The sequence below is a fragment of the Lingula anatina genome, chromosome 10 (assembly GCF_051362555.1).
Source record: "Lingula anatina isolate TDL-2025a chromosome 10, LinAna3.0, whole genome shotgun sequence".
NCBI lineage: Eukaryota > Metazoa > Brachiopoda > Lingulata > Lingulida > Lingulidae > Lingula > Lingula anatina.
In genome coordinates, this window is record NC_141776.1 from 5397368 (window position 1) to 5416858 (window position 19491).

At 43.2% G+C, this 19491-nt stretch overlaps 2 protein-coding genes across 11 annotated transcripts in view; one reads left to right on the forward strand and one right to left on the reverse strand.

Annotated features, from left to right (window-relative positions):
- The window catches only part of LOC106158321 (uncharacterized), a 61454-nt gene extending 48697 nt beyond the window's left edge, over positions 1–12757 (forward strand). For all 9 annotated transcript variants that reach the window (XM_086997920.1, XM_086997923.1, XM_086997922.1 and 6 more), the window contains 10 exons: positions 186–4904; positions 6388–6535; positions 6968–7039; positions 7602–8008; positions 8385–8561; positions 9352–9518; positions 9882–10027; positions 10263–10343; positions 11308–11455; positions 11757–12757. In XM_086997920.1, the coding sequence (XP_086854046.1) occupies positions 186–4904; positions 6388–6535; positions 6968–7039; positions 7602–8008; positions 8385–8561; positions 9352–9518; positions 9882–10027; positions 10263–10343; positions 11308–11455; positions 11757–12666 (6975 nt within the window). In that variant the 3' untranslated portion in view covers positions 12667–12757. The remainder of the gene's footprint in view (positions 1–185; positions 4905–6387; positions 6536–6967; positions 7040–7601; positions 8009–8384; positions 8562–9351; positions 9519–9881; positions 10028–10262; positions 10344–11307; positions 11456–11756) is intronic.
- Positions 12758–13164: 407 nt separating this feature from the next.
- LOC106158453 (patatin-like phospholipase domain-containing protein 4) lies at positions 13165–19458 on the reverse strand. 2 transcript variants are annotated; one of them, XM_013534452.2, is made up of 5 exons: positions 19067–19458; positions 17980–18223; positions 17445–17690; positions 15979–16047; positions 13165–15608 (listed from the first exon to the last, which is right to left on the reverse strand). In XM_013534452.2, exons 2-5 carry the CDS (start codon positions 18154–18156, stop codon positions 15321–15323), a joined length of 780 nt encoding a protein of 259 aa, XP_013389906.2. In that variant the 5' UTR covers positions 18157–18223; positions 19067–19458; the 3' UTR covers positions 13165–15320. The 2 variants fall into 2 exon arrangements, with proteins under 2 accessions (XP_013389906.2, XP_086854056.1); XM_086997930.1 differs by having other exon boundaries at positions 17980–18284.
- Positions 19459–19491: the final 33 nt, after the last annotated feature.

Below are 19491 nucleotides of genomic sequence, written 5' to 3' on the forward strand. Positions count from 1 at the left end.
CGTGATAAGCCAGCTTAATGCCGAATTCAGTTAATGAGATCCCGCGGGTGCGAATCGGATATGAATAATGAACTAAGCTAAAGTAATTTTGTCAATTTCAATTGACTGTATAAATTCCTGGAATTCATTTGCGTTTGATATGGACAAGGTCATTCTAATGAAATGTATTTTCTTGTTTATTACAGACGATGTACCGAAGACCGCCTTTCTACGCAGTGCCGGCAGCAGGCGCACATTACCCAGCATCCCCTGCACAAAATGGCATCAAGAGTCCGCCACCATTTCCAAGCAGACGATCGCCCGGAGCGAATTTGTTTGACAGAGCACAAGGTTTTTATCACGCAGGTGTCACCGCACGTCAAATCATGCCTGCTACGGCTGTTGCTATGGAGGAGCAAGCTCCCCTGGATTTATCCAAACCTAATAATAAGACTAAGTCACCACGCGAAGTTTTAATAAGAGATGTCGACAGCCCTTTGGATTTATCAGTGAAAACACGTAAAAGAAGTGCAGATACGACTGACAATGAAAATGACGATGACGTCATATTTCTCAAAGAGGAAGGCCCGCCTCAAGCCAAATATGCAAAGGACGAACAACACACTTCACAAGCTTTTAAACTGCAGAACAATCTCAACATCGGGAGTCCGAGGCGAACATTTTGTAAAAACAATGGTTATCTCATGTCGCCCAGTCCTATGAAAGAGCCGCCACTATACACGGGGACTTGCACTCCCGGGAATCAGGTAGACCGAAACCCTTACGGTTCTCAAGCAGATGTTACGAGCAATCAGCATTCGCCGCTTGGTCGTCCCAAGTTCATGCAGCAGATCATACCTACAGGCACGCGAACTTTTCAACCGCAGTCACGGCCTGTAGGGGGCGTGACAAATATAAACCCTCATTCTCAGCCCGGTGCTAATAAGATACCTGGGTCGACTGTTCACATTCCTACCAGTGCTAATAACACAATCTCTCCAGAGAGACGGGCGGTGAACCGTTCAGTGGCACCCTCTCACGGCAACCTAACTCCTGGCAGACCATACACCTCTAAAACAGACGCCACCTCGCACCGGACAGTAAGCCCCGCAGCCTTGGATGCATTCATGGCCCTCAGGCAAAAATCTTACGGCCATGTTTCACCGCATCAGGAAATGAATGGTAAAGCAGCGGCAAAACAGTTAACTGGGTCACCCGAGAAAAATACTTTTCAAAATGTTCACGATGCTGGGGTGAGGCAGTGTGCCACTCGTTCAATTGGTCAGATTCCACCAATGCCGCCCTTGATCAAGGTGTCTCCCTCTGCAGGGCACAATGAAGTCAGCGGGACTTCTTTACAGCGATACCCGGCAAACGGCGGACACACAGTCGCTAAAATGTCGCCGTCCCCTTCTAAAGCTGCGCCGGAATATCAGACAGTGCCTAACCACCACTATGGAGCTGTCCAAAGCCGCAAGGGGACCTCGGGGCTGTACCAGCAGCATCAGGTCCCCCATGTTGGAACGACGTCGCACACGCAGTCTGTGTCTCAAATAACAATGCACCATACCGGAACATTAGCAGCAGCTCAGGGTTTGTCGCAGATACAACGTGCCCGGATGTCCGCCCCATTGCCACAGTATAACAGATCACCCCAACGCGCCAGAACCCAACAGACAACGCAACAGAACACTGCGCCACAAAATCAAATGGTCGTGCAAGAAAGATCATACCCGGAAGTAACACACGTTCCGAACTCTCGCGCAGATCTCGTAGGAGAACCTAGGGTGCATACGCAACCTGCTCAACCACACCACAAGCTCAATCAATATTCCGATATCATGGCAAAGAATATTACTCAAACAACAGAAAAATACCAATTTCCTTTAAGAACAGTCACAAATGCTACAACAGCGGAGCTTGTAGGGCAGCCGAGGGTAAAACAGTCGCTGCCTGACTACAAACTCGGCCAGGTCCCCGATTCAACAGCTCGGCATGAAACAACAGGAAAACTGTCTGAATATTCCGCAGACACAACGCATGTGCTCGCTTCAAGGGCCGTCTTCGCGTATCACAAGGCAGCAATGCATTACGCAAAATCTAAAATGGCTGCAGGTACACTGCAGCAACATTCATCTGCGTCGATCGAGATTACATCCGGGAACTCCGTTGACGCAGTAAAATCTGGGCACTTAAATGATACATCAACCAGCCATTTTGGCATCTCTAGAGAAAATATGCCGTCGCTAGGCAACCAGACGCAGGCGAACAGCAACAATACAAATTGTACAGGTCGAACGACTGGTCAGCCGGCGTTCGGACATCAAAGGTCAACTGTCACTGCCCTTCCAGATAATAACGCCAACATGCGCGTTCAAAATGATGAGACTTACCAAGCGGAATCTACAAAAGCAGACAACACACGGCCTTTTTCTAAGAACGATGGCGTTCCTCGGCAACATTCTCTTAAAGAGGACTTCATCCGGGCCATTAAGAAATATGAGGTATTTAATGTTAACCCGCTGGACGTGATGAAACTGCGTAACGCCTCGGAGTCCGCGCACAGTGGTAGTATAGTTAATGGGACCCCGTGGACACCTGCGAATAAAACTGAAGCAGCTGATGCTGCAACAAATGCCGCAGAGGGTCCGACATCTGACTCAATACGCACTCGCAGCAAAAAACAACGGTCTGACAACCAAGTGCTTGTTCCTGTAAGTCGGACATCGGGTGCTAAAGTAGTTCAAGGTGCAGTGGTCTCAAATCACTTCAGCACCAATGAGTCGTGCTCTCGACATGAAAATATTGCCACTTCTACACCTATAGCCTTCCTCCCTTTTCAAATTACACATCCTATCACGGCAAATGTTTCTAGAGCAACCCATTCATACACCTCTACTCAACGTAATACGGAAAGGCAGAATCTTTCGCTTTCAAGCGACCCGTCAGGACAGTCTTTAAGCGGTAGAAGTGCTACTGCAACCTCGGCGGAGACCGCCTCGAGTGTTACGTCATCAAAGGTAACTCCAAGCGTTTTGCGTGATACTTCGTCCACCTCTGTCACACCACTGTCTTCAGTTCCGAATCTTTCGGCGTTTATGCCAACCGGACAGGGCAACAAGTCCCCGCCATCACCAGTTCGGGATAGCCATCAAGACGGGCCACAGACTGTGGTGCCATCTACCCGGCCAGCTTCCATGCTGCAAGCTATAGAGCAGAGTGCGCGCGCCGTCACGTATCGGGATTACAAAAAGCCCACCCCCGTTACAAGTAAGATTGTAAATAACAAGGGGTCGAACAAACCAGGAAGTAGTAACAGGCCTAACACTCGATGTAGGGCTCCTGCACCATCTGGTGAGTGTAACGCAACTGATGAAGACGAGCTGATCAAGTATCGCTCTTCCCTTCGCATGCCCCCGCAACTGTTAAGAACCAAGGTGGCGCCTAATCCAGTTCGATCAAACGCAGCGGGAGTTGATAGCAGCATAAAACCTTACATTTCGGTGACCAAAGCATCTGTCAGTCCGGCAAAATTGGATCCTGGGAACAGCGGTAGATATGCCGATAGCAACACCAAGAAGGAAACTGGAAATCCGATTAAGTCAGAACCCATAAAGGGAGAGTTATGTAATAAAGAGGTCATGCTGACAGAAAGATGTGGAAGTGATGCTGGTAAAGATTCGGTGCAAAGTGACGTTTCAAAAATGACGTGTATCAAAGGGGAACCAACGACAGAAACGCGGGAATCGCATTCCCCGAAAGGCTCCGCAATCCAGACCAAAAGCCCAAATCGAAAAGGGAACCGTAAGCCCGGGAACCGCAAAGATACTAAAGTGCAGCCGAGAAGGGGACCGAAAGGAGAAAAAGCGAAATGTAAAGCTGAACTGCTACAAACGACAATTGACACGAGAGAGTTTTCGGAGAAATTTGTGAAAACTTTTGGTCGCAAACATTCACAGGGACTGTTCGAAACACTTTCAAAATCTTTGAATGTTTCCTCGGCGTTGAATGATAATACTAGCATTGCGCAATCGAATCAAAGTGCATCTGGCAAAGATGTAGCAAAAGTATCTCCAGGATCACGTACAGAAAAATCACCATCTCCCACTGACAACTCTAAAAAGGATGACATTTTGACTAATGAGGAGATGAAAAATATTTGGTGCAGAATGAAGATGGAGAAGCAGCAAGAGAAAGAAGTAGGTGACACGTCCAGTGCACTTATGAACGAACCACCAAAATCTGTGACAATATCTCCAGAAAGGGACGATAAAGCAGAGTCAATAAACGCAAAACGAAATTCCCCGAAAACTATGAAATTTACGACTAAGAAATTTTCAATGAACTTGAAGAAATTGTCGCCGCTCATGCGCAAAGCATCTCAGGCCCTCATGCAAGAGATGCAACGCAGGGGTCACTTGACCAGGATGAACGGATCTTCCGGTGCAGCATCCGGTAAGAAATCCCCGAGATTAAGCCCAAAGAGGCCTAGCACGCCAATTAAATCAAAGTCTCTACGAGCTGAGAGCCCTTTTAACTCTTCACCTCGGGAAAGTCCTGTTAAGATGGAAACAGACGAGAACGAATTAGAAAAGAGGAACACTATCGAGCAGACAGCTCAAGAAGAAACGAAACCGGTGCCGAAGAAAGAGAAGGAAGCAACACGACCCATTTTACAAAGGAGAGGACGACAGCTCTTGCGCAATCAGGACTTTGACAGCGAATCTGGCTCGCGGGATACGAGTCTCGAGTCGCGTGACACGAGCTTGGACTCTCAGGGCCGCCCGTCAAGTCGCACGCGCAGGACGCGCATGCTCGAAGAGATTGCCAACACGGACGGTTTTGTGGCAGAACGCAGGGGCCGGAAAATTGAGAACCTGTTTGCTCATCCGTCTGAGTTGGACCGAGAGGCAAGGTGGTTGCAGGTAAAGTTTTGGTAGAGTAAGGCATATGATAAAAAGTTTATCGTTTAAGGGGCCCTATTAACATCTAGCAGTGCATTTAACTGGTCCGGTCGCTTATGTGAGATTGGCAGTTGAATGACCCGGATGTTACGTAAGAGAGTCACTTAAACAAAACCCCCTGCACTGAACATGGTCAGCTTATAAACTTACTTAGGCCGCGTTCTGATTCAAACATCGTACCATGTTGATCGATCCTACTTTGCGAGGGATTTTCACGAAAGTGCATTCAGTGTAATCAGTTTAATTGTCAGACATGCCCCCTCAGTAGCTAGTGAATTACTTATTTACCCCCTAGCAACTAGGATGTGTCAGACATTTAAGCTGATTACAGTGACTGCACTTAGGGAGAAATTCTCGCAGAGTTGGATCGATTCGGCTAGTACGATGTGTTTATCTGAGCGCTCCCTTAAAAAGCAACTTGTGAAATAGAGTAGTGCCTCCTGTAGAGTGACTAGATGTTCGGATCTCTCAAAGTGGACCATTCTATTAAATGTACCACTCGATATAAAATGGGCCGAAATTGTCTACCTATTCTTCATGTTTAGTTCTTTCAACCTTACTTAGACAAATTCAAAGTGAAAATTAGGGGCGCATTCAGATAGACCCATCGTACAAACTGGGTCGGTCTATTCCTGTGGGGAATTCTCTCGATTTCCACTCAGTAGAATCAGCTTATATGTCTGACAAATCTCCTTGAGCAGCTAGGGGGTAATTACTCTTCTCGAGTAGTACGATGGGTTTATCTGAATGTGGTCTTAGCAATATTTTTCTGTGTTCAAAAGGAAGAAAAAGGTCGGGATTATTAGTTAAAATCTAGTACCTCAGTGTACGGTGGTGTAAATATTGAAGAGCGAGAAACTCAAATGATGCCGACGCCAACACGTTTAAAAACGCATCGATCCGATCTATCATGGCACGATTTATCAAATATTTAAAAGTACTTGCCTACATTTTAAAGCACTTGGCCACACTGGAAAGCGAGCTTTAATCGATTGTCAGAGAAAATATCATCCAGATAGACGTAATGATTTTGTTTCTTGTAACCCTATAGATCGGTGTCAAGTAATAAATGCCTCTGCAGGCAAAGGAGCTGATATCAAGTACAGGATATTTATAATTAATGAGAACTTTGCTCCAGCGAGACAAAAACTCGCCCCTATTATCTGTTTCCTTGTTATCAAAACTGCGCAGTTACTTTTGATTTGCGCCATAATTGATGTACTTTTGGAATATAATCAAGCTTATTCTGGCGTTAATATTCTCATGTGATAAATATAAAAACCGTCAGTTAATAGATGCGGGTAAATAGTATAAGCAGGTTTAAAACGTATGCTTTCACAGACAGTAATATTTTGTCTCCCAATCCACGCCGTGCTTGATAATGTATTAGATTCTGGATTAATTGTTTATCGATTGGTTCAAATGTTTCTGTGCTGTCTCGCAGCGGGCCATGATGAAGTTCACTGAAATGGAAACAAAGCCGGACGGAGACGACCTCACCGCTTCACGGCGCAGGAGGAACCCGAACGCTAGTGCTCTCACCAAAGCTGCACAGCTCCGGCGACGCGCGTGCAGGTTTACGAATAAATCGGGTAAGGAAGGCGTTGAGTTCAACTTGAATTAAATACTGACTTCTGTGGAAACGGCGGTGTGTTGTTTACGATTATGTGTGCTCGTTACAAGATGATAAACGTCCTGTCAGCACAGTGAACTTACAGTACTCTGTGTTGTTGGAATGAAAACAAGTGTTTTGCATTTAGTGCAGTTTAGGCAAAATGTTATTGTTAATGGGGGTGAAATGCTTTTTTGTTGTGTTTGTTTAGGCATAGGGTAAATCTGCGACGCCCTAGCACTAATAATAAAAATAGATGAATAAATTAATATTCAAACAAATAAAAATGAGCAAAAATAAAGAGTAACCTGATCAGACTGTTTTATCGGCTCTGCCATTCAAAAGCAGTTGCAGTTTACTCGTAACTGCCTTCCAGACGTCGTGTTTTAACGTCTTTCACTTCCTCTTCCAGGATTAACTCCACAGAAATTCTCGGACTTTAGTCCTGAGATCCTGCCGACAAGGACGCGAGGAACAGGCCTAGGTGAGTAGTGCGATCTTCGGAAAATTTGGAAACCATTGACCATTTGACCACTTAATCTTGCGAAAGTGTTGACGCCACAGTGTCCGGGGAGGGGGATCAATCAGTTGTCGAGTCACTAGATCCTTTATCGGGAGGGGGGGGGGGGCGCTGCCGTCGTGCTTAGTGGTGGGGGAGGGGGGAGGGGAGCGACTACTCTCTCAACCCCCCCCCCCCCCCCACACACACACACACACAAACAATTAGAAGCGAATTATGAAGTTGACAGCGGTGCAAATTTTCAAAGTTGCTTTCATCCGGGAGATTTGGTTACCTGTACGGAAGACTGGGAGATTTGTTCAGTATCGAGGAGACTTTCCGATTATCGGGGAAAGTTGACATGTATGAATTTCGATCTTTGATGGTTAAATTACTGTTGTTTTCATGTACCTACATGCGATCGTATAATTTTATCTGACTTGCTTACACGCATCCTTAGTCTATTGCTAAGCACGTGCCTGCCGTTCTGCAGTAAGCGTGCGAGCAATACTGTCTTTATGTAATTTTTCAAAATCCTTTATCGCAGAACGAATCCGACGACGAAGCTATAACAAGAATGCGGCCTACGAAGCTGAGCTTTCTCGGGAGGAAGAACGATTGGAACTCAAGCGGGCCAACCGTCAAGCGAAACGAAACCGAGAGCAAGAACAGTCCAAAGAAAAAGAAAAACTGGAAACATCTACAGAAATGTCGGTGGATGAGGGTGATGAATCGCAGGTGGACGCAGACGACTTTTCCCCTGTCAGAGGGAGGCGAAAGAAACGCGGCGGGAAACAGTCTACCGGAAGTCGCGGCAGCAAACGCACGAAAAAAGTTGAGGTAGAGATAGATTACGCTGGATGCGAAGACGCGGACACAGACGAGTATTACTATGAGGATAACTACGCATACGAGGGGGTGTCGGAAGACCTGCCGTCTCATCTGCATGACGAGGTAAGACAATCATGAATGCACTGTCAAGGAATTTCGGAAATCGTATAGTTATCAATCAAGTGAAAAACGGCCAAAGGACATAACATCGAAATATCACATAAATGCGATTTATAATAATAGATTTGAGGCTGTTGAACGTGTCACTTTGTTTTCTAAAAAAAAATGAAGAGTGAGGAAATGCAAAAAAAAAAAACGTCAATGTAAAAAAAAAATCAGTGTGGCCCCTCTTGGGCATCACGGAGCCACCTATCGTTTTGTGGTGTAATAAGGTAACGATAATCGAAACTGCTGTACTCGCGTTTCCGCAAGCCTACGCTATCCCAGAGTCAAAACAATATACCAGACCGTGCTCTCAAATAAAACCTCTCCATTGCAGTTGAATGACATGATTGACGACGGCACCACACAGAGCGAGGAACAGTTTGACAAGCCAGCCGAGACTAACGATAGCTGCGCCCAGGACCGCCGCACGCCTCCGCTGTTGAAGAAGTTGACGTGTAGTAAAACCTCGGGAGAAACGGTTCTTCACCGAGCGGCGAGGATGGGGTACGAGGTACGTACATTTGATGGGGTACGAAGTAGGTACACTTGATGGGGTACAACGTACGTACATTTGACGGGGTACGAGGTAAGTGCACTTGATGAGTTATGAGGTAGGCCTACGTACATTTGACTGGGTACGAGATACGTACATTTAAAGTCCTGTATCATCGGTGGTTTTCTTGCTCTCAACGAGAGCAAAGTGAACTCAAATTACCTTTGAATTCAGGCATCTTTACTTCGTTTGGAAAAGACTGGGATAATTATATTTTTACCACGCGGAAAGATGTTATGTTAGAGTAGAAATAGTAAATGAATTACTCACAAAGAGTTTACGTATAACTATTACAAAAGCAAAAGCTTCGCAATAAGAAAATAAGATGATTTTAAACTGCAGAAATCTTACTAGCGGTCCGTTTGTTTAGCTGCATTCTTGAAAGCGTGTGGTCTGCAAAACTGTAGGCCCTATGCACTACTCCTTTGTGTGTGTGTGTGTGTGGGGGGGGGGGGGGGGGGGGGCTGATCAATGTAGATGACGGAAGAATGTTTAACAAAAATAGGAAATCTCTCAATTCTTTTACTTTTTTATTTCTTTGATGTTTTTTTTCATGTTTGATGTTATTTATGTAACCTGTTAAGAAGTACAAGTAATACACCTTGATTCTAAACATGCGTAACTTCAAGAGCACGTCGTCGTAATGGAACTCTTTGTACAGCTCCTTACGGGAAACTTGGGGTATCTCTTTTAACGTCCATGCGGTCACATATGATAACCGACACTATATGCTCTGCCTCTGTTCCAGGACGTTGTTCTACACTGCCTGGAGACGAAGCGGGTGGACATTAACGCCAAGGACAACGCAGGGTACACGCCGCTCCACGAGAGCTGCGTGCGAGGCAATCTGTCTGTAGCCAAACACCTGCTGGAGTTCGGTGCCAATGTGAACTGTAGCTCACAGGACGGAATACGGTGAGATAACGTAGAATACTGTTCTTTGACCTTTTGTGTTGCTTGAAATAAAGAGAGTTAAATATTAGAGATGGGAATTGAGCAATTTGCCGTGATATCCGGCGTTAAAAAGATGAAATGTGATTACGATTCCACTTTTTTTTTATTCAGGGGCAGGTGAATTTATATATTTATATTAGATTCTTCTTATCGCAATTTGAGATCAGGGCATGAGTATCCGATACACTTAATGCTTCATGAATAAGTTGGTATCAAGGTACAAGCTTTCAAGTGGGTCGGCCATATTTGATCTGCGGATCTGTTAGTCCGTGGATCAACTTTTACTGAATGCGCCCATATAGATGATGATTTTCTCCGTCTCAGGCCCATACACGACGCCGTGGAGAATGACCACGTGGAGATCGTGCGGCTGCTGCTGTCTTATGGGGCGGACCCCACTCTGGTGACGTACTCGGGGAAGACGCTGAACAAGATAGCACGGTCCAAAGCCATGAAGACGTTCTTAGAAGGTACAATAAGATAGTGTTGTTTCTCTCTCTCTCTCTCTCTCTCTCTCTCACACACACACACACACACTTCCTTCCCCACCCCTCCCTCGCTCCCTCCCTTTCTCTCTGTCACGCACGCACGCGTAAACATACTTAAGCTCACGTAATATATGTTAATATATGTTAACCGTCCACAGCAGCGTCATTACGGAGGTGTACCCAGGCTAATTTGTGTATTTCTAATTATAATTTACAGGCTACTTTGCTGATCTCAAAGTTGGTGACAAAAGCACAGAGATACACCCATGGGAATTTGCCGGTTCGTCTTCAATACTTGGTAAGTAGACAATAGTACACTCACCAGGCCCTTTTCAAATCGAGCAGTATAGTTATCTGTATCGTACCAGTTTGAAAGGTTGACAACTCCGACTGGTGCGATACAGAAAGCTGTAGCGTAACTTGATGGCAGAACCCCTCAAAACATGCCGATACATCTGTTTCGCCGAGTTGAATGTATTAAGGCCCTTCTATCATTGGCACACACGCACATCGTTGATCTTGCATATCGGTACTACATTATGGCCCCGTGCGTCCTTAATATTTATTACGTGGATCCTTCTATCGACGTTGTGTGCGCTTAGGCTTGCCATCGGCGTTACTTGTCACATGGGAAAAGTCGATTCTATGTGCCATTTTTTTTTTTTTTGAAGTAAAAGAAAGAAAGTTGAAACGTTTAAATTCTCAAGACATGCATAGTGCGTATTAGCGTGCCACACACACACACACACACACACACACACACACACACACACAGAAACGCACAAATCCCCCCCCTCTCTCACACACACACACACACACACACACACACACATAGAAACGCACAAATCCCCCCCTCTCTCTCACACACACACACACACGTGCACACACACACATAGAAACGCACAAATCCCCCCCTCTCTCTCTCACACACACACACACACACACACAGAAACGCACAAATCCCCCCCTCTCTCTCTCTCACACACACACACACACACACACACACACACACACACACACACATAGAAACGCACAAATCCCCCCCCTCTCTCTCACACACACACACACACACACCCACACACACACACACAGAAACGCACAAATCCCCCCTCTCTCTCACACACACACACACACACACACACACACACACACACGTGCACACACACCCATAGAAACGCACAAATCCCCCCCTCTCTCACACACACACACACATACACACACACTATTACAAAGTTATTAACCTATTTTCCCATGCCGCTTAGATCCCCAAGAAGAGGTGGGTTACGACATCTTTGCAGACATGCCCTCAGACTCGGACTCCGACTGCGGCTACGAGAGCGACATCGAGTTCGAGATGGGGGACAAGCCGCACGTGCCTTGTTATAACATCGTGTGCGAGGACGACCATGGGTATGTAGAACACGCTTAAGAGAATGCAGGAACATGCTTCAGTATTCAAGTAGTTCATTGTCGTTTTGTTACACCGAACAAAACGTGTCTCACGTGGGCACACCCAGCCACGTGCTGTGAGGGTGCACGTGACCTTTGCACGCGATCCTCTGCTAAAACCTCGTTAATTCCGATAAAGTTTTAGTTTGATGAACTTAAGAAATCAAACTTCAGTAAGTGTTTGGCAGCTGCTGGTTTCGAGTAAATAGGAGAAATCTCTAACTTTGTGCGTATTCATATTTTGCGTGTATTTGATTTTCAGACCCTGCAATTACGTTGTACTGTATGACGTGCTGGATTACCTCGACATGAAGAAAAATGATTTCATCAATTTTCACGGAAACCTCACGTTCGTGTCCTTAAAGATGAGCGATTTTGCTGAAGCGATAGCCAGCAGCGTGGTGAACAATAGGTGTAAGTGGGTGACCGGTGACATGGCCAAATCACAGGGGTACATTGAGCTGGTCAAGCTAGATGATAACCTGAGAAGAATCTTTGGTACCTCGATGGAAAGGTTGCCAAGGGAACAGCCGGCGGAGACACAGGTAGTGGAGTCAGTAAATGCCGGGTCTGTTGTTACGCCAAGCACCAGTTCCGCTCCAAATAACATGTTAGAGCCAGACGACATGAGAGTTAGCATTAAGAAAGAAATAAGTGACTACGACGAAGAACCTGTCCAAATGGAAACTGATTTTACCCAATCAGGTTCTGCGGATGTCGGAAGTCCGGATGATGACGAGCCGCCCGTGCTGTATGTCATGTGTGATCCCGCAGAATTACAAAGGTCTCGCTTCCGGTCCCCCGTACACCCAGCAACTACAGAGGCTCCGGACGCCATGATGACTTCATTTGACGGCTTACACGAACGCGGAGCGGTGTTTGCAGTCAAAGAAGGAACAACAGCTGAGAAACTTTCTGCAGAACTTCCATTTCCTCCTGCGATCCGTCCTATCATCCAAGCCAAGTCCAGTGAAGCAGACGCCATCTGTGAGCTTAGGATAGCAGACGTCTGCAGTCTGGCGGGTAAAGGTGTTGAACTGTTCAATAACAGCGCAGGCGCGTTGCCGGGAATGTTTGAATCTCAAGTCTCAGAAAACAAAGCTCGGCGAACGGAAAACGGAATGGACGAAGACACCGATGATGATATGCCTCAACTTACAATGTGTACGTGAAGCTTTTAAAACATCACACAGTTTTTGGAAAAAAAGTTTTCTTTCAAGAACGCAAGTTAATGCGTTTATTTTTTCAAAAAAAAAAAAAGAAGACTTGAAATGAAGCGACCTACCTCTTGACGAAGTCATGTCATGTAACGAAAAAGCACTAAGGTACTGATACTTTTAAGGTCCACCTTAAGCTTTTTGTGAAAACGAATTTCTACCTTTATGGCGCACCACAAAAAGACACCGCTCCTTAAGACGAAAAGAAGTCGAAAAGAAGTAATCACACGACAACCCACTTTTCGCCGCAATGTACCAACACAATTCGGGTTTCAGTTTTCTCGTAATGCGAAAAAGGCTTACTGCATTTTGAAATACAATTTTGCAAAAGGAAACGCCTAATTGGTGGACCCAGGAGATCCATGTTTGACTACCTCGCTATAATTACAGTGGCATTGAAGTTTATGTTTGTTCGTTTTTGACACCGTTGCAGTGGTTGTTCGTTCTGTTCTCTTTTTCTTTTATTAATTTTTCATTTGTATTTATTTGATTATTTTTCTTTGTGTTATACCAGTATGCTGAGACGATAGAACGTCAGTATCAGATTAAGTGTGAGACCGTTAATTACGCCATAAATTCAAGACGATTCCTTGTTACTAATTAATGTGAACTAAGTTGTTTACCTCAGTTATATCCTATGGATAACGGTGCAAGAGGAATATGTACACAATGCGTCGAGGCATTTAAAAGAAAAAGTGTGATTGGAATGTTAGTGAGACGTCTAATCTGACTTCAAGCGAAAGTGTCCCTCGCTAGAATCAGGAAGTTTCTCTTTATTAGAGAAGTGAACACTGTTGGCATGGACCATTACGGTATTTCCTGTTAAATATCAGTGTTTTGGTAACACTGATGGAATATTGTTAGATTGTTCAAATGAAACCTATGATCTCAATAAGTTAACTGTGATTTGAATCGTTATGATCGAAGCGGGGCAGGCTCTTTCAAAGATAAAGAGTTTTTCCCGCTTACTGTTTAGACGCCTAGATTGATAGTTTCTGAGACCGTTTTTCACTGAAGTAGCAGTAGTTTAACAAAATGGGAGCCTGTGATGTTGTGACAAGTACCAACAAAATATAGTATTTTTCATCGTTAGTAGACTCGATACTTTATCAAAATCACCTGGTTATAGGTAAGATTGAAACTTTGCAAAACATATTGTTTTGGAAGTCCATTGTGTGAGTAGTTTTCCAATAGATATTAGGTTTGCAGTTTTTGTAGATCGTTTCTTTAACGGTAAATATTTAAAGCACGGTTCTGACGTCCATATGTGTTTGGTTTGTCCAGTTACCGCCAAGCACTGCTTCTAACAGTAGTCTTATAGTTGCCGTCGAATGGCAGGAATGTTGGTTCGTACAGGAACGTGTACAAAATGTAGATAGTGCAGTTACTGGAAGAAAATTTAAAGTTTTTATGATATTGATTTAAATTATGAAAAGAACTGATGAAAATAAAACTATCACAGTGATTGTTTCAAGGTGAAATAATCGTTATATAAAACCAACAAACCATGTTGTTTTTGATACCATCTTTTATATTTAGAAACAACTTTAAAAAATTATAATTGTCACGGTGTAACATACAAGCACACTGTCATATACAAATACACAATTTACATTACGTCACTTTGCTCGACTTTCCTACCAATTTATACAAATCTGAAAATAAAAATTCATGTGACGAATCTAGATTTCACCCACATCGCCCACTTGGTACCATTCATCGACCAAAATCAATAGAAGATGAAACAGAAGCCATTCCACGTTCTTCTACAAAACAAAAATCGATGGAATGGTATCATCCATAACACATTATCATTAAGAATCAAGTCTGATCCATTAAATAAGTATCGATCGACCACAGTGAGACACAACAAGCACTGGCTTGCGGTAAAGACCCGATCTTTTCAATGTGGGAATATTGTGGGTTTTACAGAAACTATTTTTAAAGTCAATTTTTAATTAGAACATGCCTATTAAGTGGTAGAAACAAAATTTAAAAGCAGGCTAGTCTTTAGTTCTATTCTATGCAGCAAAACCACCACAAATGCTATATAAAAATATATTTTTATGATAATAAGACAATGTATCTGAAAATTTGATAATTGGAAAAATCAAGTGAATACCGTAGTTCTTTTCGACTATCGGGTGCTTTGGAATAACTGTCTCGTCTAAATTACTAGAATATTCTCACCACTTAGGCGCCGTTAAATTGCCTTCATTCACCATGCGTGTATCCTGAAGATATCACTGTCAGTCAATCTCATTTACTCCAGTATAGTATATTACAGTCATATTCACAACTCATTCAGCTCAAGTTCCATACTAAAAGGAGCGAAAAGGCACACGCACCTGGGCCCCACTGAAGTCCCTTTCTGGTTAACAATATTGCCATGTGCCGCCATGTTTTCAAATAGATCACAGTCATTGAAAAATGCATACGCACAATCTTATCTTTATCAAAGATTGATATATCAAGATTCTATTGACATGCGATGCGGAGAGCAGAGTTAGAAAATCGGATTCTGCGCCCTGAATGTGAAAAGTGAATTCTACACTCTTAATCTGCATGGTACCTTCACGGTAACCATCCCAAAATGGGGGAAAAAACCATCACTGATCAAATAGCCCCTCCTTCTTCAAAAACCTCACCGCATCCCCCCAACCCTGTTCATATATTCTTTCAAGTCCGGTCTTATTGGGGGGCACCAGCGCCCTTACCCCACGGTGCAGGTTCCTGAGGTTGAACTGGAAGTCCTGGTTCACCGTCCTGACCCTCAGACCCAACACGCTCCTGTCGGTGGGGCTGATGTCTTGATGCCCCGAGAACGGGGACACGGTGATGGTCCTCCCCGTGGGAAATACTGGGAGGTTGTCCGTGAATCCGCCGTCAATGTACGACTGAAGTTAAATTCAATCTCAGTTTGGTTACTGGGAATAATAATCCTTATAATAATAATAACCCCAATAATAAAAACAACAATATTAGCAGTCATAATAAGTATTGCATTATTACTGTTGATGTGATTATTATTGCTGTTGTTTTTAATGATTAATATTATTTTATCGTTTTCCAAAATCATTTGAGTCATAAAGTACCTATATTGTCACAGTGGGCACAGAGAATAAATCTCAACATTATATTCATATTAACATCATACGGTCACTAATAATGATCAGGAACAAAGTGAAAATAATACATATCAGCTCGAGTCCTACAGTTTATTTGCTAACACACTAATGCAGATACATGCAGTACAGGGAAACATACCTTTCCACGGATGTGTAAAGGTTTTGTCGTGCCTGCATATCCAGGGATGTGGCATGAAGCGAGTAAACACTGGAATGCAATATAAGCATGTTAACAGTAAACAAATGTAGGGCTATAGACTGAGCTTGAAGAGTGGAGGATTAAATCCGTCGCCCGTGACCGGGGGAGGGGATGGGCACCATTCAGAAAAGATGATCCAAGTACTAACTGATCCGCCGACTAAATATGGCCAACCCCACTTCAAAAGCGATCCCGCTGATTCCATGATGTTCTTCCCGCCTCAACACGCGCTGTCGTTGCAGAGGCCTGGCAATTAAACCTCGTAGCTGAGATTCAATCTGTTTAATGGCGCGTGTGGAGGCGGGGAGACCATCGGGAATCAGCGGGATCGCTTTTGAAGTGTGGTCGGCCATATTTAGTCCGCGGATCATCTTGTTCTGAATGCGCTTAAAAACATGAGTCCAGGGCTTTGCCCACCCAATACATTGTCATCCATGTCTGTTACAACCATGATAATTGTACTTTTTTATTCTTATATAATTACATCATTTTTTTTTTCGAAAGAGAGAAAGGGTTAGCTGCAGATGGTGCCAACACAATAGGTTCAATGTACTTCAATATGTCAGTCATTCAAAAGGGGAACAGATGATATCATCAAACGTTATCAAATATTTCACTGCGGGACGCCGGTGTGACAGGAATGGCAGTCTGCTAGGAAACGTAGTCTGCTCCTCATTACTCTGTACAGGTGACATTCGTCCCATACACTTATCTAATACTCCGACTAACCCTAACATGTACTTATCATATACCCTCTACCAGGGCCAAAGATTGATTTTTCACCAGATATTAACAGATATGTCTCTGGTTAAATAGATACCTACTACCTAATCTCTGTACTCTCTGTAATCTCTGTAATCTCTGTGCCTCAGCAAAAATGTTCACAGTAATAACTGCGGCCCTGGTAGAGGGTACTTACCATATGGGACCCCGCAAACCCATCCCAAGGACTACCATTCCTGTTACACCAGGATTGAAGAATTTTTTCATCCAGTGATGCGTTAGGTGTGTCCTCGGCACTCTGTCACAATACATAACTGGTAGGTGCGGGAAGAGTGAACGTCCACACAGAGGTTAAACTCTCCACCTCCTGTAATAACCACTGACATTTCCTATCTATTAATCCTTTTAAAAGAATTTTTTAAAAATTGCTTGATCTATTTTTCTACAAGATTAATCCACAATATTTATTAGCACTGTATATTTTATTGGCCATGTACAAGATTAAATGTGTGCTTTAATTTTTAATACCAATTATCCTTTTGGCACTGGAAATCAATCCAGTAAATGCCTTGCAGCCTCTATCGGTTTCCTATCAAGTTCTCCTCTTAAAACGTGAATTTTCTTGAGTAATATGTGCAAGTTTTCGCAAATGCATCACAAAAAGAAACAAACAATTGTATTACCTGAATTAGAAAATCGTTACTTTCGTATTCTGAAATAAGAATGTTTTTCAACCTGGGCTTGTTGTGCCTGGAGAGCTCTGACAGTGACGTAAACAACTTCCCTGTCGCCACCTGGTGGGCATCTTCTGGCAGAAATTCGCGGAGATGTTGCTCCACGCTGAGCATTATATTTGACTTTTGAGTAAATATACCGATTTCCCTCTGGCGAATACCTGCCGCCATTTTGTAGGACAAATCCTTCATTATCTAAAATATGAGCCATTTATATAATCAACTAAAAATAACGAATGTCTAATTGGAAAATGAATAATAAATTGACAAATCAATAAATGTTTTAATCAATCAATTAATGAAAATTCTTATAAATCTTAACAAATGATAATGCTAATGGGAATTCAGTTGATACAGGGCTTTGAGTAAGTCACCTAAACCCCTTTAAAAATGAAAAGTTCGAAAATTTCTTATTTTGTTTTATTAATGTTAAGTCTCAAGTTCCAACTTTTCAAACACTGCATGCATTTCTTCATAGACGTACATGGAATTCTTTCAACTTGGTCGCCATAGCAACAGCTACTAAGGCTCCAGCAGACGCCCCGGCCAGCTTGTCCACCCGACTTAGGAACCGCCCACCATGTGTGATAAAGCACTCGACCACGCCCACTTGATAAATAACCATAAGGCCACACCCACAGAATGAGAGGTGATACGTCATGGTCAAGAGATCAGGTGTCAAAGGGCCGTCTTATAGCTGTCAAAGCTTTGTCAAGGTAGTTCACAGGCTGCATGGAAAATAGGATGAAGTTTGGATCAAGTTATTAGAACACATCGGTTCAGAGGCCCCTATGAAATTAAAATTTACCTGGTCATTAAAATAATACAGTAGGCTTATCAAGGCCTGGCGCAATAGACACATGATCTGCTAAAATGGGTACATCTAGTGACTGACAACTTCACAAGAATTAAAAAAGGTGTCTTGGTAACTGCGTGAAAAATTGAATAAAATTTGGATAAAGCTATCAGAATATGTCGGTTCAAAGGTCCCTATGAAATTAAAATACATCTGGTAATAAAAATAATACAGTAGGTATATCAAGGCCTGACGCAATAGGCAAGTCTGTCAAAATAGGTACATCCTGTAATTAACAAAATAACTAGCGGCAAATTATGATCGAGATTCTTCATAAAGGTTTTATTCCCAACTCATATAAAAAATGATTATTTTTAGAAATAACCGTAATTGGGTGGCAAGATTGATGGTGTGACACGAGGAAGATTTTAATATGTGGTTGTGCAAATATCCGGTTCCACAATGAAAAAAATCTCATCAGATTTATACTTTCTTAGTTATCATATTTATCAAATTTGCATTCTAATTTTCAAATAATCATTTTGGTGTCCCCATGGATAATAATTTATAAATTATGTTTTTTCTTATTTGGCAGTTTTAGTCAAATACACATGAGACGTACCTATTTTGGCAACGTACGGGTACTATAGTGCATAGTTTGTCAGGGCATGCACAGCATAATGCGTATGGTAGAATTATGGAGTTGAGAAATAGTGCCAATACAACTGAAACTGGAATGGCTGTCCAATAGAAACCGTAGATCGTTCCCACTTACTTCGTAAAAGTGATATTTACACCATATCTTGGTCACAATACTTCTTAATTCTACGGGTACGCTGTACAAATTAGACTAGTACGTAATTGTGGTACCACGCGAGTATCATTCCTGACACATCAGGGTATTTGAGGGTCCGTTTGCCGTCAAGACCCCAATGTCATGGTATTTTCTCAGTGTGCACTTTCTCACTTGTGAAAACACTTTAAAATAAGACTGGCTATGAAATCCCTCAGCGATTAGATCTTCGACTTTTTTCTAAATCCATTTAACCGGGTCCGTCGTCCAAGCCCCTGGTGTTCAGTTGTAATTGTTTATGAACATGCATCAAGAGAGACTAAAAAATTAAGTATTTTATGTATGCTTAGTCATACCAAATACGTCACGAATACAAAAAACTTAAATTTTGTTTGCATTTTGTACAT

Excerpts from the sequence above, each read along its gene's own strand:
- LOC106158453 (XM_013534452.2), bottom strand. The coding sequence starts at position 18,156 with ATGACGTATCACCTCTCATTCTGTGGGTGTGGCCTTATGGTTATTTAT. Across the intron at positions 17,691-17,979 it reads CCAAGTTGAAAGAATTCCAT|ATAATGAAGGATTTGTCCTA; the intron begins GTACGTCTATGA and ends CTCATATTTTAG. Across the intron at positions 16,048-17,444 it reads GTAACGATTTTCTAATTCAG|TGTTTACTCGCTTCATGCCA; the intron begins GTAATACAATTG and ends ATTGCATTCCAG.